Source organism: Chamaea fasciata, unplaced genomic scaffold (assembly GCF_029207755.1).
Source record: "Chamaea fasciata isolate MVZ Bird 193981 ecotype frontalis unplaced genomic scaffold, bChaFas1.0.hap1 SCAF_3, whole genome shotgun sequence".
In the NCBI taxonomy this organism is placed as follows: domain Eukaryota; kingdom Metazoa; phylum Chordata; class Aves; order Passeriformes; family Sylviidae; genus Chamaea; species Chamaea fasciata.
The window spans coordinates 70,895,616-70,923,200 of NW_027094088.1; the positions used below are offsets into that span (position 1 = coordinate 70,895,616).

The 27,585-nt window shown below is 40.6% G+C and overlaps 1 protein-coding gene across 3 annotated transcripts; it reads left to right on the forward strand.

The window, feature by feature from the left end:
* The first annotated feature begins 435 nt into the window (after nt 1-435).
* On the forward strand, nt 436-27,117 carry BVES (blood vessel epicardial substance). 3 transcript variants are annotated; one of them, XM_066179484.1, is made up of 9 exons: nt 436-515; nt 5,147-5,380; nt 7,537-7,661; nt 13,387-13,574; nt 14,569-14,677; nt 16,677-16,844; nt 18,934-19,075; nt 24,195-24,298; nt 26,799-26,886. In XM_066179484.1, exons 2-8 carry the CDS (start codon nt 5,158-5,160, stop codon nt 24,260-24,262), a joined length of 1,023 nt encoding a protein of 340 aa, XP_066035581.1. In that variant the 5' UTR covers nt 436-515; nt 5,147-5,157; the 3' UTR covers nt 24,263-24,298; nt 26,799-26,886. The 3 variants fall into 3 exon arrangements, with proteins under 3 accessions (XP_066035581.1, XP_066035580.1, XP_066035582.1); XM_066179483.1 differs by lacking the exon at nt 24,195-24,298 and having other exon boundaries at nt 26,799-27,117; XM_066179485.1 differs by lacking the exons at nt 24,195-24,298; nt 26,799-26,886 and adding an exon at nt 22,499-24,185.
* Nucleotides 27,118-27,585: the final 468 nt, after the last annotated feature.

Genomic DNA, 27,585 nt, shown 5'->3' on the forward strand with positions numbered 1-27,585 from the left:
TGACCAAGCAACCACAGCAGGTGCCGAGTTGAGAAGAGCACTTTTATAAAGGCCGTTGAGGCTCCTCGACACACCATGTAGGGGCAATACTACAGGTTTAGGGGAGAATTCAGCTCTTCTAATTTTAACCACCCAACAGCCGGGCAGGCTGCCCGGGCGCGGGGCTCTGGCCGCATCTCTGCGCGGTGTCTGTCCCCACCTGTTTCAGGCGCCCTCGTTGAGCACTGCCCGGCAGCCGCAGGCCCTGGGGGTGCCGGGGGTGATGCTGGCGGGGGCTGTGCGGGGCCGCGGCCGCTCCCGCCCCTGCCGGCCCGCCCGCAGCCCCGGGCCCGGCGGAGGCGCCTGCGCGCTGCGGCCGCTCGGTGCCGGCCCCGCTGGCGCCGCCCGCAGCTCCCGCCGCTCCTCTGCCTATTTTAGTCACAGCCGCGGCTCCGTGCCTGCCGTGGGACCGCTAGCCTCGAGCCGTCGCCGTCCTGTCCGGGCGGCCGGGAAACTTTTCCGCGGGCGCGGGGCAGGTGAGGGGCGTTCCTCCCGTGCGCCGGCGGCACCGCGGGTGGGGGGGGGGCGGCGGCGGGAGTCAGCATCACCCGGTCCCGCAGCCTTCGGGACTGGGGGTGTCTCTCCACCCGCGGCGGCAGGAGGGGTGGGCGCCAGGCTCCGCTGTGGAGCTGCCCGGTTAGCGGGGAGAACGCGCGGTCCCGTCCCTGGGCTCTGCTTCCCTTCGGTCGCGCTCCGTGCCTGGGACCGGGGTCTCCGCCTGTGCCCTGCCCGCGGTGAGAAGGGACGGGTTGAAGCTTTCGAAGTGGCTCTTTTGGGGGAAAAGGGACCAGTTGCTCGGTTCTTTTCAGTTTTTAAAAATTCTTTTCACGATTGTTTTGTATAAAGGGAGGGTTTGACGTTGTGGGCTGAAATCTAGCCGGGAAGCGCGGAGCGGGGCCGCGCACTGGCAGCTGCGGTCGCGCCCCTGGCTTGGGGCTCTGGGCGCATCAGCGAGCGCTGGAAGCGGAGCGGAGGGCGAGCCCCAAGGCGCTCATTCACACCCTCGGCTCGGCTCCGCTCGGCTTGGGAGCTGCGGGGCTGAGCCGCGGCGGGGGAAGATGTTCTCACAGTGTGGATACTTTGTTAACTATGAGGAATGAACGTGTTGTTAAATATTCTCTTGATTAACGTGACTGAAGAGAGTAACAAATCTCTGCAGTTAGTGGCGCTTTTAATTAAATGGGACTTGCTGCAAGGAGCGTATTGAAATACATATTTTCTTAAACCACTTTCCTATTCGTTCCTACTGCATTGTAAAAGAGGGAATTGGTAACTTAAACTGTAATTAACTCAGCTGTGCTACCTGTAGTAGTTTGTCTTCAGCTCACAAAAGAATCATTGCCTAAAATCTCTGTGCAGCTTCTATGCTGTAAGACCATAGAAACGTAGTTTAAAGTTCTGCATGTATAATTAAATCATTTTTTTAAATTGCATTGACTGTAAAGTTATAGAAATATATTCAAGTAAAGACTTGAGGAGCTCACTTGAATAATGTTGACCAGTAAAGCTGTGGGATATGAATAATCTCAATAAAGTGGGTAATGGCACAAGTGGGACACTTGGCACTGTCTGTATCAGCTTGGTTGACTGGTTCTCATCGTAGAATCAAAAGCTTTACGATTTTCTGCTCTGTCTGTCTTCTGTGAATGTTGTTTAGGTATCCATAAAAGTCATGCTTTTTTCAAAGTCATCTTGGTCTCTGGGTATCTGTGGACTAAATCTTTTGGGAATGCCTTTCAGAAGTTTGGTCTCTTGCATAAAGCTGTTGTTGAGTACGGCAAAATCCTAGAGTAAGCTCACCTCGTTTATGTTCTGAGAATTTATATTTTCTGACCTAAGACCACCATGTACTACCTTAACTTTCTATCAAGTTCATGCACCAAAAAAATTTAATAAGCTTCTTAACTATGATAATCTCTGTTGGGTTCAATATTAAAGAGTCAGTGAGTTTTTCTTTTTATATATATATATCCTCCTTTTTTCCCCCTCCTGTTTGAACAAATCCATTTGCATTCTCAATCATCTGAATTTTCAAATTCTTGGTTTGGTAAATCTAAATCCATGTGATGATATATACTGGATATTAAAAACTGCTCTTGTAAAGATTTGTCTTTAAAAAAGAAATAAAGCTTTCATTTCAGTGGATGCTATTTTACCCTCGCTTTCCAAAATGATTAGATTATGTTGGATGTTTTCTTAACTCCTGATATCAATACATGTCTTTGCATTGAAGACTTAAGCATATGAATAAATAGTCTTGTGCTATATTAATCCTTAGCAGACATAATAAAGTTTTAGAGGCCTGAATCTGTAATTAATTTTTGGCTTTCTGAGGTCACAGAAGGTAAAAAATTGTAATTGTTTGTTCTTTCATGGAACTGCAGATTTTCCCCTCATTTTTCAGTATTATTTGGCAACAGTAGATGCTAGGACTAAAGAATTGTTCTAAAAATTGCAGTCTTGTTGTTTTCTGTTATTTTGAATATTTGTCTTTCTGATGTTACCTGCAGACAAACACTTTAGGTCGCAGCTTGTAGCTCTGCCTGACTGCCTTTTCTCCTCATCCTCAAAGCAGTCTCCTTAGATGAAATTCAGAGCCCGTGTCTAAGTCTGTCCTTGTATCATTTTGCAGATAGCATCCATCTATTTCTGTCAGCTTTTAAATACCACCATGATGGAGAAGTTCTCATTTCTGCTGTTTTCAGTATGTTAGGGGAGCTGTAATTATTGTTTGTGAGTAGTAAGTGAAGTTCAAAGGTATTCATATAAAGACTTTGAGGTAGTGAAGACAAAGCTTATAAAAAACAGAAGGTGGGCAGATTTTGGTTCTGGGGTTCTAATTTAGGCAATCTGGTAGGTAAACCTGACCTTCGAAAGTGTTTTAACATCCTCTTACAACTGCAGATGCTTTAAATTGCTTGATCAACACTTGGAGAAACTCCTTCCCATTTTTTCAGTTTACAGCTTGTGATTTTTTATGTCAGTGTCTGTGAAGAGCACGGGGACCAGTGTTTTGGCTGCGCTGTGAGGAGAATGAGATTGTCAGCTGCTATATATTTAATTTGGTTCATCGGGTTTCCAGTCTACGAATGTATGATGCTTTAGAGCTGAGTAGAAAGGGTAAGGTAGCCTCCATTCACACAGTGGAGCGGTACAAAATTTTGCTAATAAAAAATATCAAGCATCTGGAAGGCTGCTTTTATCTGTGATCAGATGCAGCTGAAATTACTCCTTGCAGTCTCTTTTGATGTCGAGTTGTAGGACTTACGGCTGGTTCTGTATCTGTTTGTGAGTTTGGTTGTCTTGTTCTGTTGGCATTTTAAGTGGTGCCTTTACTGGCACATGACTGGGCAGTGAAAGGCTGAATATAGGTAGAAACTCAGCCGACTATGTTTTTAAACAGATCTAGAGATCCTGCTGTTCCAGAGTAAGGAGTTTATATTGTTTGGAGACAACAGGAGCACCAGATGAGCTGTGTGTAAAATGAGCACAGGCATAGTTATCCAGTTAGCAATTCCCTCCTGTTTATGAGCACGTTAAAATGCCAGTCTTGCAGCCTCGCACGGGCTCAGGCTTTGGCTCGCTGTGTGAGTGGCTTTGTCAGGACAGTGAAACTGCTCTAATGACTCTCTTGATGAACTCGTGAAAGAGCTGAAAGAAAGTAGGAGTGTATTTGGATAGGCCTGATGTTTGCTAACGGTTAAGTGTAGAGTTTATGACAAACCCCCACATCTTAAATAATCTTTGTGAATAACTGACATAAGAACGACAAGAGGAAATTGATATCTTAAGATGTATGTGAATTGTGTGTTTTGGATTAGATGAGATATTTAGGATTAGATAGCTTTTTTCTTTGGAAATCATTTCAATCCAGATATGGATATACTTCATCTGTGCTAGTGTTTGATCCTGCAGGATGCCTCTGCAAATTCTGTAGCAAACCTTAGCTGTTACAGGCTCTGGGCATAGGAGATGAACCATAAGAGAGGGTTGAGGTTGTCTTTCTTCCCACTGCTTTCAGAAGGGGTCTAAAACACTGATTAATTTTGAAAACTGTACAGTTTTCTGATGCTCTGTACATAGGTTGATAGTGAGAAAATAATTAAGGGATGAAGCTACTCAAATTTATTTCACAGGCCAAGAAACAGTCTCAATTAACAGAGATGCTTCAGAGTGTATTCAGGTCTGCAGGAAATGAAGTGTATTAACTGTGACCCAAAATTGTCTGCTGAACAGATAAATTACATGGCAGTTAGTGATGACACACATCAGGGACGTGCCCCGTCTCTACAGAATTCAATTGAATGCAAATCCCCCTGCATTGTATGTTACAGGGCTTGTTTGCTCAGTGATGAAGTGCATATAGTTCATTAATGAGATCAAGCCCACCTCCATGTAATTTCTGCTGCTGAGGCAGTGAGAGGCCATACATGCCTGGCTGGAAGCAGGGTTCTCCTGTTCTTGACAGCAGGCATGTCTAGGAGCAGTTGTGTTCTTTCAGCTGAGACCTGCTCTGGGCTTAGAAGACCTTCTGTAGAGCTTGTAACACTGACTGCAGTTACCCAGAGAGACCAGTTTTTAATATTCTAGAGGCACTGTCTTGAAATCTTCCAGTTTCTTCCTGTAGTTTGTTTTTAATAGTATTTTTTTTTGTATTGGTATTTGCCCAGATATTTTTTTCCATTTAAATGAGGCAAAAGGTATATGTGTTATATGTGTTATTACAAAAACAAAAACATCCTATGTATATTTAGATTAGAAATAGTCTTCAGCTGTCTCTTCTCTCCAGTATTTCCACACACAGACAAGGGGTTTGCAAGCTTGTTTAAACTGTGTAGACCAAGTGATTTTCCTAAAAGACTGGCAGCAGACTTAGCATCCTCTCTGTTTTGGTAGCTATGATTTAGGTGAAAGAGATAGCAAAGCACTACTGAACTATGGACCTAGCTTACCCTTTTAATGCATTTTTTATATTTTCTTTTCTTTAATGATAATGGAAAATGTATCTTGAGAAGAGACAAAGTAACCTTAAACCCGTACTAGACATCTGTCTGTCTACTGTGTTTTAGTTTAATGCATAGTGAATTTTTTTCTCCTCTCCTTGCAGGAGTCTCCAAGATGAATACTACAGCAATGAGCCCACTCACCATTACTCCACTAGGTTTTGTTCCAGACTTAAAAAATTCCACCCTTGATCCTCTCAATGAGACTGCATGTGAGAACTGGAAAGAGATCCATCATCTTGTTTTCCACGTGGCAAACATTTGCTTTGCAGTGGGACTGGTTATCCCAACTACTTTGAATCTTCATATGATTCTTCTGCGAGGCCTGCTCACTGTAGGTAGGAGAATTATTCTGGAGACAGGAATGTGACAGAAATGGCTGGGTTTGACCATCATGGAGCTGGTCCCTGCAGCTTATAATGAAATTACTGCCTCTATTAATGGCCATTATGCTCTGATGAAGGAGGTTTTGGTCCAAGCCAGGATCTGTTTTGACCTTGATATACCTTTTCCGGAAAGATTATTTAACCCTTGGCTCTTAAAACTTCCTAGAACTGTAATTTGCAATTTCAAACCTATGAAGATGTCAGCTTGAAAACAAGTGGACATCATTTACACCAGATGTAACTGGATGTTTAAAATCCACTTATTTCAAATCAGTTATGTCTGATCATTCAGACCTTTATTTTAAATTTCAAGTAAGTACTGGGACTGTGTATTGGCAGGTGCACTGGCTTAGTGTGTCTGAGGTGGGTGAGGTTTTCCTTGAGAACCTTGCTGTGAGCCCATGTGTTCTGTTAATGTGGGTTCAAGCGTGTGGCACTTATGGGTCACCAGCGTTATTTTTGTTGCTGTCTTAGAAGCGCAGCCTTTCGATGGGGAGTGTGTTCTGATATCACTTGTGTTTCTTCTACCACTCTAGGAATCTTGTGACACCAGAGTCTGACTTGGGAGGAAAAACCTAATTTTGGCATGCTTGAGACTGAGCAAATGTGGTTCAATTTGTAGCATTGCAGTCCCACAGCTATTTCAAAGCCTCTGTACCTTGTGTGGGACATGATCCTTGTGATCAAAGAAGGAATAGTGACTCATTGCAGTGTAAGAAGGATAAATCCAATCCAACGAGAGCATGCTTAAGTATTTTTAAGCAGGTGCTTATTGGCTTTATAGTGTGGGTCAATTTTATGATAGAACTTTTTGAATTTACAGTGTTCTTGCATTTTCTATTTTATCGTTATTATAGGGCAACTTCTTAAAACAGACTGCACTGGTGACCAAGGGTCTGAGCATTGCAAGACCTTTTATCTTGGCATTAAAAGCAGAAGGAGCTCTGCACTTGCTGAGCCTGCCATTTTGATCTGTAGGTCTTGTAGCATTTTGAGCAGAGAGGGAATCAGAGTTTTGCAAGCTGGGGTGGCAGCAGATTTACTCAGTAACGAGTAATGAGGCCTGGTTCCTAGGGACCTGTTCCCTTTGCTTTGACTGTGCCCCACCTCTCTGCTGCTCTTCAATACATCCAGACGTCGTATCCTCCTGTGCCTTGCAGTCTAACTAATAAGCATATCAAGAGTCACTATATTTTGATTTTTCTAATCCATATGTAAGTGCTGCCTCATCAGTTAACAACCCAGACAGGCTAGATAATTCAGAGTTCATTAAGTCAATGTCCTCTTCAGGGAGAAAAGGGGTAAGAACGCTCATTTAGTACTGTCTCCTTTTTGTCTTTGCAGGGAAAATATGCCTGTGACCTCTCCAGCCATCTCTGTTGGATGGTAGGCTCACAGTTATCTGGGAGAGACTCACTAATACATAATCCATCATTTGATAAATATTGTCTTTGTAGGCTGAAAATGGAATCCCTAATCATACACAATGCCTTATCTTTTAAAGCAAGTGTCACTACTCAAAGTAAAGCAACTAAAAAAAGAGTAAGCATTTGGAAATTTTGTCTTTGATGCTACACAGGAGAATTCAGGTTCCCGATGTGACCTTGTCACATCAGCAATATTAGTTTCTTTTAATTTTAAAAAATATTTGCATATGACTTTAGGAAGTTTTTATGCAACTCTTCCTTGCTAATTACATGTGAACGTTCATTTCTAGGCCTTTTTTTGTCTAATTAACGCAACACAAATTTTTGTGAGCTGTCTAATTTTCCCATATCTCTTTTCTGCTTCATTTCAGTAACAAATCATCATGGACTGCACCTTTCTGCTTGCCCCATCCTGATCTGAATTACTGTCATTTCAGTATCGCAGTCCCATGTAATAGGGCTGCAGTCTGTCAACCTGCCTTCAGTGCCTGTTTGCAGCATTGCAGTGATTAGCTATTGTTACACACCTTCATCCAGAGAACTTAACTGTATTAAAGTTTAACTTTAGAATATATTGCTTTTCAGCATAATTATACTCAGTGGACATATTATTGATGGTTTTCTAGGAATGTTTGTTATTTGGTGAAATTTAACTTTCTCCTTTTTTTTAAATTTTTACAGGATGTGCATTATTCATCATTTGGGCTACACTCTATCGTTGTGCCTTGGACATAATGATCTGGAATTCTGTGTTTTTGGTTGTCAACCTTTTGCATTTCATATACCTAGTGTATAAAAGAAGACCGGTATGTATAACAGCTAAATTTCACAAGCAGTCTAGTAAGATGCAAGAAAAGGAAGTTTTGCCTATGTTTGCTGGGCAAACCAAACCAGTGTGGGATTAGTATACATTTTCAGCAGAATACTTTTGTGTTTGGCCCAAAATCACACTCTGGAAGTGTGCAACAACTTGTACCAAAAAAAAAGAGAAAACAAAACCTAATTGGAAATAACATCTTAACCAATTCAACACAGGCTGTGCAAGAAAGCAGCTAAGAAATTAGCTGGCAAGGCAGCATAAAGCTTGACTTCTGTCTTGCCTAGGAAGTACCTTAAAACTAACTAGACTGATCTGTTACTAGACAATTGTAGATGTGTAGTAAATATTTCTAGTTCAAATTGCTCTTGACAAATCATCTTATTACTTAAAGGGTAACTTCCTCTTTAGTTAGTATCACTAATGCTATTTTTTTCAGCTTGTTCAATCCATTTATGTCACCACTGAAATGCAGCACATGACAAAACTGCATTGTATTTTTGCCAGATAGACATGGCCATGCTGTCCAGCACACACACAAAATAGCAGCTGTGATAACAGAGCCAGTGAGGCCAGACTCTACCTACTCTGTAGGTGTCCACAGTAAATATCCCTTGCAGGTATACTCTGGTTTCTAATATGGGATGAACTCACTTGCAGCTGTTTCCCTCAACCAAATTAGCATATTCTGCTTCTCTTCAACCCCCCCACCAATTAAGCCTTTTTAATAAATCTTGAGGCATCTAATCTTATGTCAGATGGGACAGGAAATGACCACTAAAGACAGAAATTATTGTGAAAGGTAGGAGTGCTCAGGTGGTAGAAACCCATTTCCCTGGGAAACCAAACCTTTAAACTTACCTGTATTTTAAAAGTGAATTGTGGCATCCCTAAACATAGGTAATGGTCCTTGAGTTTGTACCCATCCAACCCTTTCCAAAAATCTAAATAAAATGTTAATGGTGAGTGAAAAATCATCCTGGGAGGATGATGTGCTGGTTTGGGCTTGAGTAAAAAAAACAACCAAACAAAAAAATCACCCTGCAATGTGTAAATCAATGCTGAATGAAGAAAGAAAGACATACTTTTGTAATTACAGTTGTCTACTAAAAGCTATCTTGCCATAGATTGGGGTACTTTGTTTGTGGTATAGATTTCATCCTATTGAAGAGGCAGCTATTTTCACTAAATCCTCTAGTAAATTTGTTAGCAGGATTATTTGTAGGAGTTAGGTTAAGCAGTAGAAGTGATTGAAGTACTCTGTAGGTGGATACAAAAAGAAGGAATTGTGTAAGAATATCAAACTTGACTGATCAACTCAGTCACCAAAATTGGTAAAAAATTGCATCTAAGAGAGGGAGGCCTGGAGCACCTGCCTTAAACTTTGCTTTCTCTTTCTGTAGCCCTTGCCCACTGCCTGTGTAACCACAGCAGAACCGAGGTGCTTGGCACTCCCATAAACTCTGCACTGCTCACACTTGGGCAGGCAACCACAGCATTTAAAAGGAGGCTAAAGGTTAAATTGCATCTGTCTACAACAAGTTGATAGATTGAGTACATGTGTTAGAAAAGGAAGAGGCTCTACCTACAGCAGTGTTCCTCCAATGTGGAACACAGATTCACCCAAAGATTACCATCAACTGTACTGTTACCTCTACAACTTGAAAGCTTAGCCAAAAATTACATCTGATAGACTAGCCAGGTAATGCTGTTTCTTTGCCCATTAAGGTTTCATTTCAATCATCTTCTTTCCATTGAGAAATTACAATATTTATGAATATTGCATGGAAAATATTATGTTATTTTAATTGCTATAATACATAATATTTTCAGTAATTATTTAAAAATATATTAATCTTTGTTACAAACTATGATCAACAAGCATACTTGAAGTGATGCCTGATAGTCATGCATGTATTTTTAGCTGTCTAACATATTTATTATGAACCCCAAGGCTGTTCTTTTTCCTACAGGAGGACAAAGAATAGGGGAAAAAAAAAATTAAAACTCTTAGGAACTAATTTTTGAATGAGATTTTCTCTCTGCAGCTATTGTATTGCCCATCTTGATCAGTTTTGGTAATTCTCACAAAAGAGCTTTCCAAGGAAAGAAAGGAATGGCAGAATAATTACAAGTTAGTCATATTACAAAATGAATAATTGATATGTTCAGTTGTTAAATATTTATTTTATTAAATGGAGCATGCAAAATCACAATGAGTTTCTTTTCTGACCAGAAGATTATTTCAGTGGTTTTGATTCCTTGGAGCTTTACAAGGAATCAAAATCCTTGGCTTTTTTAGTCAGAGTGGAAGCTGAGTCTAATCAGTCTGACTCGGAGTTCTGGCAGCATCCCAGCATATTTCAGCCCCTGCTGAACAAAACATTACACCTACCCATATGGCTTGTTTGGAATATGACCCACAAGCATGACTGGAGGAGCAGTCAGCTGTGCTTGGGAAGAGGGAATGGTCTGTTACAAGGGAGCCCATGTAAAGCACATCTACAGCCTGCAATCTGATCCGTCTTTAAGAAAGTGGCTACACCTGCTTTCCCCTCAAAGTGTTACACACTAGAGGAAGATCATGAAACATGAACCATGTGCTAGTTAAGGGATTGGATTAACACTCCAGGGCCAAAATTTGCCCTCATGTCTGTGTGCCTGGTTTTGGGTTCAGGAGTCTTGGGAGTTACGTAAATTCCTTTTTCAGGTGAAAATGTATTTCTTTAAGTTGCAGTGGTCATGTATAGAAAGAGGTGCTGATTAAATTGGTACAGCTGTTAAAAATTAAAGAGTTCCTGGAGAACATGATGGTAAAACAGTCATCTAGCTTTGTGGGTATATGGAACATATTTCGAAATCAAATAACTCTGCACAATCCTTAACATAATACAATTTCTCTTGCACGTTTACTTTTAATCCTTGTTTTGTCTGTGTAGATGTTCTCTGAGGGATTAAAGTTTGTGGCATAAGGAACATACAGGAAATTCAAAACCTGGATTTCATATGAGTGTAGTTGCTTGTGGAATATTTAATTAGTAATTGATTCAGTGTGAAACCAGTGTAACTTTAGGTCAGGTGATGCACTGGACATGGTAAGTCCACAAGCCCTGATGTCACACAGCCACAAGAGCTGATGGCACTGCAAGGCCTTTCCGGAGAGTCTTGGAATAATGGTGGTGACAGAGAGAAGTAAGTGAGGAACAGAGGAAGCAAATGCCACTCCTTTCCTTAAAAAGGGCAAGGAGGAGAACCCAGTGGTCAGCCTCAGCTTGATCTCTGAAAAGAAGGAATAGATAGTCCTGGAAAACATTTATATGCAAATGAAGCACAAGAAGGTAGTCAGGAGTGGTCAGCAAGGATTTATCAAGGGGAAGTCATGCTTAACCACCCTGATAATAGATGGATAAGAAACTGATTGAATGGTCACCTCCAGAGGGTGATGGTCAAAGGTTCAGAGTCCTGATGGACATCAGTGACAAGTGATGTTCCTTTTGGGTCTCTACTGGGACCACTACTATTCCTTGTCATCATTAACGACATAGACAAAGGGACTGAGTGCACCCTAAACAAGTTTACAGATTACACCAAGCTGAGTTGTTTGACACACCTGATGCTATCTAGAGGGACTTGGACAAGCTTGAGAAGTGGACCAATGGAAATCTCATAAATGTAACATGAGCAAGTGCAAGGTGCTGCACCTGGGTTGGGGCAACCCCCAGTATCAACCCAGGCTGAGGGATGGACAGATTGAGAGCAGCCCTACAGAGAAGGACTTGGGTGGGGATGAGAGGCTGGACTTGACCTGGCAATGTGCACTCACAGCCACAGAAATCCAGTTGTATCCTGAGCTGCATCAAAAGCAGTGTGGCCAGCAGGGTGAGATAAGTGACTGCTCTGATGAGATCCCACCTGGTGTGCTCTGAGGTCCCAAGTACAGAGACAGAAGGGGTGCTCCATGAGGAAAGGCTGGAGGAATTGGGGTTGTTCAGCCTGGAAAAGAGAAGGCCTTGGGGTGGCCAGATTGTGGCCTTCCAGTACTGGAAGAGAAACTACAAGAAGGATGGAGAGGGACATTTTAGCAGGGCATGTAGTGATAGGATAAGGGGGAATGGTTTCAAACTGAGAGTAGGTTTAGATTAGATACTAGGAAGAAATACATTTCTGTGAGGAGGGTGAGGCACTGGAATAGGTTGCCCAGAGAAGCTGCACATGCACAGTCCTTGGAAGCGTTCAAGGGTGAAGCTCTGATGCTATCTGGTCTCATGGAAGATATCCCTGCCCCTGGAAGAGGGGTTGGAACTGGGTGATCTTTAAGGTCCCTTCCAACCCAAGCCATTTTATGATTACCTTCCATTATGAAATATCTGGGAGATAGCTGAGAATGGTGAATATCCTCAGCCTTCATTTTTGGCAGGGTTATCAACACTGTATAAAATCCTGATAGAGAATCTGTTGAAGTGGGGCCTGGATGAGGACACAGTGGATTGAAATCTGTCTGAATGGCAGGGCTGAGTGTGGTAATCAGAGGTAAGAAGTCCAGTTGGAGCTGGACTTGGGTGGTGTGAAACCTCGGGGCCAGTGCTAGTCCCAGTGCTGTTTGACATTTTCATTCATGATCTGGGTGGTGGGGCAGATGTGAACCCTGATTACACAAAACCGTGAGGAGTGGCTGATAGGCCAGAAGGTTGGGAAACCATCTGGAGGGGCCTCAGCAGGTTGGACCAACAGGAACCTCATGGAGTTCAACAGAAAGTGTAGAGTACTGCACCAGGGGAGGAATAACCCCATGCATCAGCATGCCACGGACTGACCAGCTGGAAAGCAACTTTTTGTAGAAAAGGACCTGCAGGTCCTGGGGGAAGAGTTGAACCTGAGTCAGAAACTTGTCTTTTTTTTTTTTTTTTTCTCTTTTTTTTTTTTCTTCCATTCTTTCTTGGTTGTTTTTCCTTATTCTCTGTTCTATTTTTTTTTTTTTTTGTTTTTTTCATTATCTCATGCTTATTGTTCTAATTTTTCATCCTCATGGCAAATATGCAGGCTTTATTCAGGCTGCCTCTCCTTTCAGGAAGGCTGTAATACTGTCTCATCCCCTGCTTCCTTCATTCAGGGAAGACTTCCAGGCTTAGGATTTCAGCCAACATCCCTCATTGCTGCTGCCTGAGTTTGGGTGGGCTCTTAGATGTGGGATGTTCAGCTGCCAATGTTTTTGGTTTTTTTTTTCTCCCTCCCTCATCACATGTGGTTTCAATATAATTGGTTTGTTTTTCAGGACTTGATTTCTACTGCAAGTAAGCCAAGAAGCTCAGGGGTGAGAGGGGCTCCCAGGAGAGCCTGAGAGATAGGCACAGTGATGTGTGCATGCAGTGTGAAAGACAACCTCTATTTTTTTTTTTCTCTCTATATAATTCTTGCCCAAATCCTATTCACTATTGCATCAACAGACATCTCAGAAGGCTCCTTGTGTGTGATTTAATGTGCCACTTGGATGGAACAGCATTCCGAAGCACAGTGTGCCATCCTGGCTAATTTTAGATAAGGTTTTGGTCACCCTGTCATAGGCAGTGTTTGTGAATAGGCAATCACACATTAACCACTTCTTTCCTTGCTTAAGCATAATGAAGCCAAAGATGTCCCTTAAGCTAAAGTCTGTGTGTAATCTTAACCTCTTTAACTAATGCATCTGTGTTTATTGATGTCTTTTTCCAATCTAGATCAAGATAGAGAAGGAGCTTAGCAGCCTCTACAAGAGAATGTTTGAACCTCTCCATGTGCCTCCAGAGCTCTTCCAAAGACTAACTGGACAATTCTGCAACATTCAGACTTTGAAGACAGGTCAAGCCTATGCAGCAGAAGATAAAACATCAGTTGATGATAGACTAAGCATCCTGCTGAAGGGGAAGTAGGTTCTATAAAAGCTTGGGGGCAGTTGTATGCTTTGTGTCATGGCTGAACAAATTAGAGAATTATTGAGATTGCAATTGTTTGTAATATGTTTTGGTCTGTAGTCAAACAGTCTATATTTACAGACTATTTTGTCACACCATTTTCAGGTGACAGTGATATCTTGTACTGGGAGCATATTGTGTATCCACTTACGTGTGCAGCTGAATGGATTTTAGCGGGAATTATATTTGTAATATAATGTAATAATATATATAAATAAAATATATGATTGTATATATTATATATTATATTATATTTGTAATGTAATATAATAATGTAATACCAACAGCAGTGTCTTGCAAAATAAGCAAGAGATTTGTTTGAGTCTTAGATATCCTACTTGTCTCCTTAGTCCATTCTCAGGTTTTAAGGTTAAAAAATATGGTGCATGAGGGAAGAAATGTTTCTCCAGTAGGCTTCAAAAGGGCAGGCCTTTGCAATTGATTCATTGCACTTGTACGTGCAAGTAGAGAGGGGCAGGTGCACTGCCCAGAGGCAGACAGAATCCAGGTGAGAAAGGGTAAAATATATGCCCACAGCCAAGCTGTAATCTAGAAACTCATGCTAAATTCTGGCCAATATTTTAACCAGTTTCTCTTGACAGCCACAGTGATGTCAGGCTTGTTTTTCTTACTCATTAACACAAAGCTACTTACCTAAGGGAAGCCTGATTCTGGTCTGGCTGTGCAACACGACCTTTCTTATATTGAATAACAATGTTTTATGGATACGTGCCATGTTCATCAGTTCTCAATTTGTCTGGCAGCCTGTTCTGCTTAGAATCAGTTAGGCAGAAATCTGGGTAGCTCTGGGAGTGATATTCCAGAAGATGAACATATTTATTCCTGTTACCTACTGCTTTACCGTTGTCAATAGTCCTACCCAAATTTTGATTAAATTAATCAGCCTCTGTGATTTTAAAATGTTGTTTCATACATTTTTATTTCCAGAATGAAGGTGTCTTATCGAGGGCATTTTCTGCATAATATTTACCCCTGTGCCTTTATAGATTCTCCTGAATTTCGATCAACGCAGATGAACCGGGGTGAGAAATTCCAGGTATACTTTGTTTTAAATGTCACTGGATATGAGCTGGTGGGACCATTACAAAAATAGAGTATAAATTTGATCAACAGTGAACTATTTGATTCGCATGATTTTGCTATCCTTCTAGTATGGGTGTTTGAAGATGGACCATATCAAGAATAATTCTTAAATGCTGCAAAACTGTATTATAATGTTGTGTATTGAGCAGTCTGGCTTTTGCTATTCTGTTCTCTTTTACTGTTTCCAAGTTTATTTTGTGTTAATAGATTGTCCAGGACAAATAATTGAAGAGGTACTTTTGTTGGAAAAAGGTGATATGAACAGGTCTCATCACTGGTCCAAAAAATGAAAAGGGAAAAAGAACTACTGTAATAATGAAAGTCTAGAAGTTCAGGCACTAGTAATTAGAAACTGGTATTTATAAAAGTGTATTAATACCTCTGTCATTTTGCAATTTGTTAAAGCAACGTAACCTGAAAATTACCTCAGTATTTTGGATAAAAAATATTTATATGGGGAACAATAAGGGCATATTTCCCTACCAGTGTAATTATGCTGGTATATTAAATATATTCAATTGTAGTTTGGGGAGGTGGACTACTTTTAGAGAAGGATTTTTTTCCCATAGAAATGGCTGGTTTGCTCTTTTGTTCTTTAGCTAGGTATGTGTAATAATGACCGGACTGTGACTGACTGACTGATACATCCACGCTGATACCGTGGCAGAAGGGGAGGGAGGCAGAGCAGTGCAGACTCTAAAATCGGTGATTGATGTCATATGTTCCAGTCAAACATCCCCAGGCTTAGCGCCAGGGGGAGAGACTTGTCCCGGTGCATTCACTTCGCAGCAGCGAGGCCTCCCACAGCCTGGCTGCCCTCTTGGCACGGCCCCTTTCTCTTGGAAACTACTGGATGTGAACCAGTCCCTCTAAAGGGAAAAGGGTCATGCCTCAGCTCCTGCCTGCTTTAGATGTTGTTGTAATCTGGAGCAGTGTACATCCTTTATTCGTGGGTTCTGCTTGTTACTGCCGTGTGAATACCGGCAGCCTCTCTGTTTCACGCACAGCGGATTCAGTCTTAAGGACCCCATCTGCTGGCAATGCTGGCGAATTCTTCTTCAGCCTGTGGAGTTAAAAATCCATGGATATATGACAGTTTTCAATTGTTTCTTTATGGTTTGGTTTTGTTTTGTTTTGTTTTGTTGTTGGTTTTTTGTTGTTGTTGGTTTGGTTTGGTTTGGTTTTTTTTTTTCCAGGACTTCATGTTATCTTGTAAAAGCAGAGAGCACCTGATTTTGATTTATTCATAGATGCCTGACTGCCCCTTGCAAAACCTGCCCCTGGGTATGACCAGTGTGGGTTTTGGTGTGGCATTGCCCTCTGCTGGCACACGTGGATGAACCTGGCAAGTCCATCCTGCCACGAGAGGGGACAAGGTCCCCTGTGACTACCCATAACTGGGTTATCAAGAACTGAGCAAACAGAGTCTTGGCTCAACTGCTACAAGGCTGTACTTGTGGGATCAGCAGGGCTGGAAGTTACGAGAGGAAGGTGGAAGTATTTTTGTAAATCACTAAGAACTCTTTGATGGAGACCTTTGGGTGGTACCAGTTGTTCTTGTTTGGTGTCAGTGATGTAAAATAAAACCAAGCTACATATAGGTCTACTGCAAGTACTTGTCATCACTACAGGACAGACTTCATACATAAATTTCCACTTACATAAATGCTTTTATGGTTTGGGAACTTATGAGAGATTTTCCCTTTTCTGTAAAACAAACTAGCTACACTTATCAGTTTAAAGTACAATGATAATAAGTAGCTGAGAAGTTTTACATTTGTAAATATCACATTCGTAACAAAGGGATATCAAAAGGCTTTATGGCTTTAAGAGCTATTTTAACTGGAGTCACAAATAAAATGGTATCACTTCTTTTAACGCATGATTAGGTATGCTCATCTTAAAACATTTTAAAATGTGCTGATTCTGATAATGGTTTTTTTTTTTTTCAGGTCACCATTATTGCAGATGATAACTGCAAGTTCCTGTGCTGGTCCAGGGAACGGCTGACTTACTTTCTGGAGTCTGAGCCATTTCTTTATGAGATCTTTAAGTACCTTATTGGCAAAGATATTACAAATAAACTTTATTCATTGAATGACCCAACTTTAAATGACAAGGTAAGCAACTTTAAGTTTTGTTTGGGAATTTCCCTCCCACATACAAATGTGTTTCTACTTCAAATTTAAATGATCTTAAAGCACCTTTTTTTAACCTGCTGCCCTCAGCTGCTGAATGCACACTTGTGGCCTTTTAGTGTGAGTCGGTACAACATTTCTGCTGGAAGCAACATTTGTTAAAGTTAGCACAGTAATGTACAAGAAAGATGAGTATCTGAGATTCAGAACTGATCAGCTTGTGGAAATATTTCTAGCTAACTATTAGACATGATGGCCAGTAGCTAAAAAGGTGCTTCTCCCTCAACATCCTTTCTCACTATCTAATGAGTACCATTGTAAAAAGAAGCTTCAGAGTTTTTTTCTTAAAAAAAATTCTTACTGGGAGCAAACAATTATGTAATACTGATTGCTAGAAAGAATAATTTCAACATGTCTTTGAGGGTTGCAAATGCAAAAAAAGCAAACATTATGTTGATACGATACAGTTAGTAGAAGGAATAATGAAATACAAATAAAATATAAATAAATATAATTACATATAAAACATTAAGTGGTCTGAATTTAACTCATTCTTTGCCTGTAGAGGGGATTGGCTTTTAGGTGTGCTGATAAGTGATCTGGGTGTACTTAAGGATATCTGTACTATCTTGGTTTAGTTTCATTTTGTCTCCTTACTTATTCCTTATCATAATTTTGAAGAATTTAAAAATCCAACAAATTTTTCCCTCCTTTGACTTAACATCTGCACACTTTAACTTTAACTTTAACTTCAGTTTGTACTGAGTCTTTGTTTTTAGTTGCAATACTCACATAAACTTAAGATACTTGTGGCTAGTTTATTATAGTAAGTTTTGAAAACGTGTGTTGTAAAAATTGAGTGAGCATTTGGGAAATATGTAGTATCTTTTTATTCTTCCTAAAATGAAAATCCTCTTGCTTGGGCTCTTCCTACATAGCTTGGCATGAGAACTGTCAAATAAACTCTTAATTTCCCCATTGCCAGCACTCTAGTACATATCTCCTCTCACAAGCTTCACTTTCAAATATAAATATTATTGGTGTCTTTGTCTTTAACTGGTGTCAATCTCAACAGAAAATGTTGTGGTTGACTTCTGTATGTAGGGGATCACAGAAATAATTTGAGTATTGATTATTCATATTCAAGATGGTAGTAAGAAGGTAAAACTATCAAATATTTTTTTTTCTTGGAAAATGGAAAGTAATAACTCATTTTGTAAGAAAACTTGTGATTTTCTCCTACCTCAGGAGACTTTCACTAGTGTTGGGAAAATAGTCATTTCTTTCTGCATGAAACAGGATACTAGTTCCTGACTTTTAAAATTCACTGAAGTGGAGTTATTTATTATAGTCTTGTCATTGATTGCTACCTTTCACATATACCTAAAATAGCATTCTGACTTGCAGTAATACCTAACAGGGTACAATGTATGGCTTCATATGAATGTTTTAGTATAAAGGCTTCTCAGGAAGGCTACTCAAAGCAAAATGGAAGCTCCTCAGACCATTTGACAGGGAGAGGATAATGTTCACCTGATGCATTTAGTCTGCAGTAGAATCAAGAGGCAAATGGTCATCTGCTGGGAAGGAATGATGTCCACCACTTTTCTAAAATGATGAAATGAAAAGCCAGGAAAATGAACATGTTTCTGTTAAGGTGTAAATTGCCTCTCTATATAGCATGATGTTTTGTTTAGCAAGGAGGACCAGCCTCATCATAAAGACTACATTTAATTGCAGAGCGTCATATTTAAATAATGAATTACCAGATAATAAACCCCAAGCTTTCTGTAAGAAAATACATGAAAATTTCAGTACAAAAGCAATTTGAAATGGAATAATTAATGCTCAGTTTCATACTTGTCAGTGTTCCAATTCCAGTATATTACTGGCATTTTCTATTGTCATTTAAATTGATTTACACTGCGTAGAATCTTCTCCTATAATAATTTTCTTGTATAATCATGGCTGAGACCAGAGCATCTATTACAAGGGAAGTAGTAATTTTCCATTTTTATTTTAATTTTCTTGATATCTTTTTTTTAAAGTAATAAATTGTTTTCTCTTTTAGGCTTCAAAGAAGATTGATCGACAGCCCAGCCTTTGTTCTCAGCTCTCGGTGATGCAGATGAGGAACAGCATGGCCAGTACCAGTGACAGCGAGGATGGCTTGCAGTTGTTCCTTCGTGGGACTTCCTCTGCATCCTCTCTTCGTGAGTGCTCAGAATAGTTTGTGCCAGTTTTGAACACAGCTCAGGTTGACCATTGACTACTGCAGAACTCCTGTTGCCCCCTGTGGGAGCAGACTGTAGCTTTTTGGGACCTAACCAATGAGGGTAGTCATTAGATGCATGAGGCTTTGTGTTCTAAATGAAGACACCTCATGTACATACTGCAAAAAAAATCCCAACACGTGTAGTAATAATCTTTGGCATAGTGTTTATGTTTAGACATAATATGGAATGTTTATAGTAAAGGGGCAAAACTGAAGGTACAGTCACAGTAGTATGTCCTTTCATCTGTCACTGGTACTGGTAGAAATTAAAAACCTAAACAAAACATTTCCCCTCAGCAACTTGGTGTTCTACTTTTCCTCCTGAGATAGTTTGTATTGGAAGGGTCTGCAGGAATGTGGTATACAACCAATATTTTGATGTCACCTGGAAAATCTCCAAGTATCCTGTCAGGCTCTCCTCTGCTGTGCTTTGTATGACAGGAGTAGTAGAGAACAGATGAAGTGAGGAAAGAAACTATGTCTGACCTTTTTGTTTCTATATTTTAATTTATTCCTTTATGAAAACATTCTAAATCATTCTTTCTAGGTGTTTGCTGTCATTTGTTTTTAGTTCATCTGAATCTAAATGTCAACATTAACCTGAATTCTGAAAGCAGTGTTTGAATAAAAAAGCCCCAAAGGACACTCAATTTTTGCATTTGGCATAAGCTGTTAATTTAACAGCATTTAAAAGGATCATATAGGATTATTTATTTTGATTTTGGAAATATTATTTTTAGTGATTAGAATTCAAATATATGAGGAAAAAACCACTGCCAGTTATTTGCTATGGTTAAAGTCTCTGCTAAGAAGAGGAAATGTTTTCAAATACTTGCATCTTTCTGTTTAATTATCACTTTTCTATTATGTTCCTCACAGTTCTCATCCAGTAATGTGTTCAGACCTGGAGGGCCTATCTGGTTTTACTCCTTAACATTAGTGTAGTCTGCATGCCCAGATAGATGGAAGCAAAAGCCCTGCTAGTGCTTCACCCTACTAGAACATCAAGGGTGATACCTGGGATATAGTTTGATGAAAATTCCAATATTGTTTTCTTTTTCTCCCCCATTCCCTGCAAGGACATTCAGAATCACAGTACCACTGAGGTAGTAAGAGACCTCTGGACATTATCAGGTCCAGCCTCATATCCTAAGCAAGATCAGCTAGAGCAGGGCCATATCTAGTCAAGTTTTGAATATTTCCAAGCTGGAAGATTTTCCAGCCTCCCTGGGAAACATGCTCCAGGGACTTACCACCCTCACGGTGAGAAATTTTCCCTTATTGCAACTCATGCTTGTTTTCCTTCTTTATTTAGTGCATGCCTCTGAGAAGAATCTGGCTCTCTCTTCTGTGTTGCCTTCCATTAGGTAGCCAAAGACAAGAGTCAGATCCCCTGGGAGCCTTCTGTTCCTCAGGCTGAACACACCCAGCTCCTGCAGCCTGTCCTTCACTGCTCCAGCCTCTGGCCATCTGGGCTGTACTCCACTGCTCTGGCTCCAGTATATGTCCATGCCTTTCTTGTACAGGCAGGCACAAAACTGGGTGCAGCACTGCAGATCCCATCTCACAATTGCCAGATGAAGGGGATTAATCTCTATCATTGACCTGCTGGCTATGCTCTTGCTTATGTGGTTCAATACATGCTGCTAATGTGGCCCAAGGTATAGATGGCACACTTCACTGCTGGGCACTCTGCTGGCTCATGTTCTGTTTTGTGTCCACCAGGATGCCCAGGTTTGTTTCTGCAAAGCTACTTTCCAGCCTGCTGGGGCTTAGGCTGTAATGCTGTATAGGTGTATCATGTCCTAGGTTCAGGGATTTGCCTTTCATCAACTTGTAGTTTTTGTCAGTTCTTTTCTCTTTTACCAATGGCCTGTCCAGACTCACTGCCCTACCCTTTGGCCTGTCAGCAGTTTCCCTCACTACCTGGCTCTTGTCTGTGAACTTGGCAGGACTGCATTCCATCCCATCAGCCAGATCATTCATATCTTGAATATTATAGGCCTTGGCATTGGCCCTTGAGAACACTCCTGGTAACTAACTACCTGAGAGCTGGATTTTGTACTGCTGTTTACCACCCTGTGAACTTGGCAGTACAGAAAATTTTCCACTGAAGCTGTAGTCCATCTATCCAGTCTGTTTCTTACCCATTTGTCTGGAAGGACTCAGGGGCAGACTGTGGAGGGCTGTGCTACCCTCCATGTAAACAACATCCACTGTACTCCATTCATACGCAGAGCCCATCAGCTCACCACCAAAGGTGGTCAGAGTAGTCAGATGCAATCAGCATCCATGATGGCTTTCCTGGTCACCTTCCCATCCCTTGTGTATTTGGACATGTCTTCCAGGAAGACAAGCTCCATAATCTTCCTAGGAAATGAATTTAGACTGCTAGGCCAGTAATTCCCTGGGTGTTCCAGCTTCCCCTTCATTAAAATGGCTGTGATGGTGGCATTTTTATTTGTCTCCCCTGACTGCAATCATCTTTCCAAGATGATAGAGAGGGCCTTGCAATTTTATCAGCCAATGCTTGGCACCCTTGGATGCCACCCCTGTGGTTCCACAATCTTGTATTCACCCTGTTGACTTAAGTTGTTCCTAACTCAGTCTAGGTTTCCTGTCAGTCAAGCATTACTTTGTCTCTACCACCTGCAGAGCCCTATCAGGCCTCAGGACAAACCTCTAAAGTGAAAAAAACAAAAAAAAAAAACAACAAAAAACCCCCCATCCAAAAAAAAAAAAAAAAAAAAAAAAAACTCAAAAAAACCCCCACCCAAACAAAAAAAAGTACTGTTTTTCTCAGGCGTTTTCATGTTCCTGTGTCCTGTGTATCACTGAGCTCTGGCCTTGCAGTTACCCTGGTCTTTCTTTTGTCGCTGATTTATTTTTAGATACCTTTCTTGTTGCTCTTCACTAGATCCAGGTCTAGCTGAGGTTTGGCTTCCCTTGTTTCATCACTGCATGCTTGGGCCGTGGTTCTGTATTCCTTCCAAGGAGCTCATCCCCACATACACTTTGTGTGTGTCTGTTTGAGATCTGTCAGAACTTTCCTGTTCATCTATGCCAGCCTTCTACCATACTTGCTCAGCTTTTTGTGCACTGGAATGGACTGTCCTTGTGTTTTGAGGAAGGTGACCTCAAAGATCAACCATCTGTCCTTGGGTCCCTTTGCAGGCCATGTCCCATGAGCTCCTACCAAGTAAAACCCTGAGCAAGCAACAGTCCCCTGTCCTGTAAGGCTGTAATTCTACTATTTGTCTTGCACGCCACTCAGTATCTTAAACTCCACCAGTTCCTGGACACTGCAGCCAAGATTACCAGCAGCCTTCAGCTCCCTGATGAGTTCTCCCTTGTTCATCAGTGACAGGTCCAGCAGAGCGCCTTCCCTAGTTGACTCATCAGTCACTTGCACGAAGAAATTGTCTGCTGCGTTCCAGAAGTCTCCTGGACTGCCTGCTCCCAGCACTGTTGCCTTTCCACCAGATACCAGGGTGATTAAAATTCCCCACGAGCACAAAGGCCTGTGATCCAGCTGTTGAAAGAAGGCTTCCTTCTACTTGCTCTTCTTGATCAGGCAGCCTGCAGCAGATTCCTGCCACCAAGTCTCCTGTGTTGGTCTGTTCTCTGATCCTCACCTTTAAACCCTCGAGTGGCTTTTCACCTGGTCCACGCACAGCAAAGTTCCATGACATTGAAGTCACTCCTTGGCATAGAGAGCCTTTGGGTGAATTTGCACACTCAGAAAGAAACTGTAAAACTGTGTTTGTGTGATTAGTTAGAATCAAAATGTCTCTTTCAGGCTTAACAGCAAAACTCTTACACCAGTGTTTCAGCTTTGGGAGAAAGTAATTGAAATGCATGACAAGTTCAGCTGTAATTATATAAATCCTCAAGATGCATTTGTGCTTAGCACATACTTGATAAATACACTTTTCTCTGCAGTACTTTTCCTTGGTTTTGTACCTTTTTTTTGTATACAGGGTGTGCTTTCCCCAAGAGAGAGGGGTTTATGTGTCTTTTATGTTCTTAAATTCCTCAGCCCAGCTGAGGAATGTTTTCCCTTGCTTTTGGGGGGCCAGAAGGACTGCCCCTACACCAGTGCAACATGCACCATGGGAAATATTGTTATTTATTTTTTCTTTGTATTTTGATTATGAAATTTCTGACTTCTGTAAAAGGTTTGTTCATCTCCTTGAACTGTAATGCTGCAATCTTTGTTTTTGCCAAGATACCATGTTAGTTATTCCTGGGTACTGTCATTGCCAATGATGGGGTTGCTACCAAGGTGAGCTCTGCTTAAAGATTTCTGTTCAGTGTGGATTGTGGCCATATATACACTTTTTTCCAGGTCACAGGGAAAACTGAAAAAAAAAAAAATCTGCCATTTATGTTGCCACTGCTGTGTTTTCTAAAATCTTCTGCTGGGTGCTCTCAGTGCAACAGCTGAGGGGTTTTTTTTTTGTCTTTTTTAAGATTTAGTATAAGGGCATGTTGAGGCTTACAGTTCCAGTGCTGTTTCCTGGATCCTCCTTCTACAGGCATACATTTGTTTATTTAGGACAACAAGCACAATCCAAAATCTTCAAAAGATTTTGTGAGAAACATATGGAAATGACAAACTTTTTTTTTTTTTCCTTTTTTTTTTAATTAGAATTTAAAAATGAATGAAGGGAATTTACCTGTATGGGAATGCTACAGGAATACTGTTTTGTCATTGCTAGGTGATTGTTGTGTGGACAAAAGCGTCTCACTACAAATATAATTTTTGATTACTATAATGCAAATAAGTTTTCTTCTCCTAATTTCCATCTTCTTGAAAAAATGAGCATTTATATTTTTGTATAATCCCGAATTTTAAAATTATGCATTTATCAGTACTATAAATTAAAACCTTTGACTCATTTTCTCAAGAAATTAACATTAATCCATTTTCAAAGTGTTGAGTAATAAAAAGGTTAAAATTACTAATTAGTAAGTCCCAAACTACAGTTACTAACAAAAGTATGTTTTGAATTTAAGTAATTAAAACCCAACTAACTGTTTGCTTTTATATTAAGGAAATAACCAACAAGAGTTCTATAATGCTTACGGAGTGAGTCGTTTGCAGCATGATGTTTTCTGTTGATAACATCACATTAACTCAGCAGGCATCCTCAAAAAGGTATTAAAGTGGGGTTTGTTTATCATGTGACACTTGTGCTCGCCATCCATGGTCCATCTGTATGTAATTCATTAGTAAGTGAAATCGAGGTATCTCTTTTTCCGAAGTTTGAGTTAGGCAAAAATAGTTCAACCTGATCACAAGCCTAGTTTCACCTGAATTTCAGTCCTTTAAATAATATTTTGGTACTAATTTCTATTCTGTAAGTCTGTTGCTTGACAGCCGTCCTCATATTTATTAGACATAAAGTCTCTTTTTCTGTGGTACTTGTTTTAGACATCTCAGATTTGCTGGTCTTTGCATCTGCATTTGTTAACTTCTAAGCTGAGCAGGAATGTAAAAAGGTTTTGGTTTGGTAATGCTTTTAGTGGTATTATCAAATTATATGCTCCCTGCTTGTGGTTAAAAGCAGGATTGGATTTCACAGGAATTTTAATATGTATTTTGGTTTAGGCCCTCAAGAAAGGGCAACAAAACAAGGAAGATATGACTCAGTCACTTGAACATCTGTCCCAACACTGGATAATGGCATCAGTAGACAAAATCTTGTATTTGGAGCAAATAAGAGCATGTCTTTGAAACAAACAGGCTGAGCGAATTAGACGTTATATTGGATCCTGTTGTACAAACTTCTGGCTGCTTAGTTCTGTTTTCTGGAGAGAATTAAGTGGTTTTAAACAGAATAAAACCATTTTAAAAAGAACAAGAAACTACACTAAAACAAAGATCTACCCAAAAAAAAAAAAATAGCTGGAACTCTAACTTAGCGTTTTCAGCATTTTCAACTTTTGCCTTTGGGTGCCTCCCAGAAAAACCAATATTATACCCAAATGTACCCACAGACTTTGAGTGGGGCACATTAGCCAATTAATTGATCTAGTTATCCTTTGCTTAGGCCATAAAGCACATCTGTGTGGAAAGAAACGTTTAACAATTTCGGTATCTAAAAATATGATTGAGTAACCCTGTATTATGGCCTTTTAAGTAGTTTTTGAATCTCAAAAGAAAACACTAATGCATTTTTATCATAAAAAGTTCTGAAATGCCAATTCCAAACAGTGTCTTTGTGAATGTGACTTAAAAATGTACTGGTGTTGCCTGTGACTGTAAATAGTTCTCTGTAACACATACCATGCAGACAAGTCTTTCCTCATAAGCGGGCTTCCTTAACACAGAACTTTACTGTATATCTGGTAAACCTTTTTAAAAATAAGAGTGTGTTACAGGTATCACACTCCTGTTTTTTTCAAGAACATCTAAATTTTTAGGTTGTATGAAAACAGTCTGTTAGCACGACCTTTATCTCTTGCTGTTTTCTTCTCAAATGGGGTTTCAAAGATTTCCATAATCTTTTTGGTCATCATATACTAGCTGTTTACAACCTCGTACTGTTGCAGTGGTCTAACTCTAGAAGAGGGTACTGAGAAGAATACATGTCCACATGTAGATTCAATTTCAGAGTGAATAATGGAAAATAGAACTGTTCAGCTGGTGTCAAAGAGTTCTCTGGTTTGACCCTCGTACTGAAAATTTAACTGCAGTAGAGGGAGTTTGCAGTGGTAACTTGCGCAAAAACTCCATTTAATGTCTTGACAGTGATAGCCATGGTGTGAGCTCTGCTCTGGCAGACAAGCTGCTGCCCTTCTAAAAGGTAGTTTTGTTGCAGCAAAATCACTGTCAGTTGAAAGTTATGTGGCCTTTGCCTGTAAATCTTGTTTTCTCTGTGGCTGTTTATGCGGGTGCAAATCTTGTCTAAGTTTTACATTAATCATGCTGCATAAAACTTACAAAGATGTGTCAGAGGAGGTTTAGGTCAGCTATTAGGATAAGGCTCTTCACCCAGGGGGTGCTTGGGTAGGTTCCCCAGGGAAGTGGCCACAGGACCAAGCTTGGCAGAGTTCAAGAGTGTTGTGTCTAAGTGTCTGGACAGTGCTCTCAGGCATGTCGTGTGACTCTTGGGGTATCCTGTGCAGGGCCAGGAGCTGGACTTGATCCTAATGAGTCCCTTCCAACTCAACATGTTCTATGACTTTATGCTTTAAAGGCAGTTGTGGCTTTGATGATGTGCCCATCCAAGGTTTGCCCAGTGCACTGAGGAACCTTCCCTGCAGCCGGGCAGGTGTGCAGATGTACACACCTTTGTACCTGGGGCAGGCACTCATGTTGCTGTAATTGAATGGAAATGAGTAAGTTGGTGAGTGAAATGGTGAGAAAATGATCTCCAGGGAACAAGCAATGGGCACCCCGTGCAGTCAGGGTTTGCACTGAACTTGGGGAGAATGCTGTCTCTGTGGTTAGCAGCAGGCGTTGCTGGTTCACAGCAGCATGGCTGTTCCATGCCTAGAATTTCCTGGTGCCCATGGCCAGATAACAAAGAAACCTTCACTTAGAAATCCTCTCTTGAAGCAACTAGGGCAGGATCATCAGGTTGTTTCCACTTTGTCTATGTAGCAGGTGTATGTTATTAAATGAACTGATAATTTCTCTGTACCCATGGCAGGCCCAGGCCGGACATCTCCTTACCTGAGAACTTCAGCAAAGATGAAGCCCATAGAGGAAAGTGTTGAAGATGATGTCTTTGAAGCACCATCTGCTGATAAGCTTGAACTCCAGCGGCTGCCTTAAACAGTTGTGTCCTCAGGTGTATCAGATCTTGCACAAAGCTCCAGTGCAAAAGGAAGGAGCTGAATTTGGGAGGAATCTGAAAGCTAAGCCCACCTCTCCATGTTTGAATTTACTGCAGCATATGCCAGTGGCTTCTAGATGGAAATGTCATGTTTCATTTTACTTCTAAATAAAATAAATAAAAACTTGTGTGGGGTTTTTGTTGCTTCTTTTTGGTTGCTTTATTTCTACCTTGGCTTTTGTCATTGTAAATTTAGTATTCTGTTGCCGACTAGCTGGAAATTTCTAGACTTACGTGGTGGACACTATCCCCAGTTTCATTTACCTATGTTCCTTTGAAATTTGTATCTTAGTGTTTTCAGTGGGAGATTTTGAAACTCTGTTTCCAAAGCCATGTTGCTGTTACCAACCATCATTGTCTGCTGTCTCAAATTTTTTTGAGGTGTTTGCCTTTAATGTTTCCTAATCTCACTGCTTGACTCCACAACTGTAGTAATGACTTCAATTTTAGTCTTTCTTGACCAAAGATTTAAATTTAATGCTACCTTTTCAACTTTAACTTTTTCTTCTTTAGGCAATTGTATTATACTGAGCTTCATGATTTTCCTTAGCCTTGTCCATGGATTGACTGAGCTGTTCTGAATTAACCTTCCCCCAAGGAG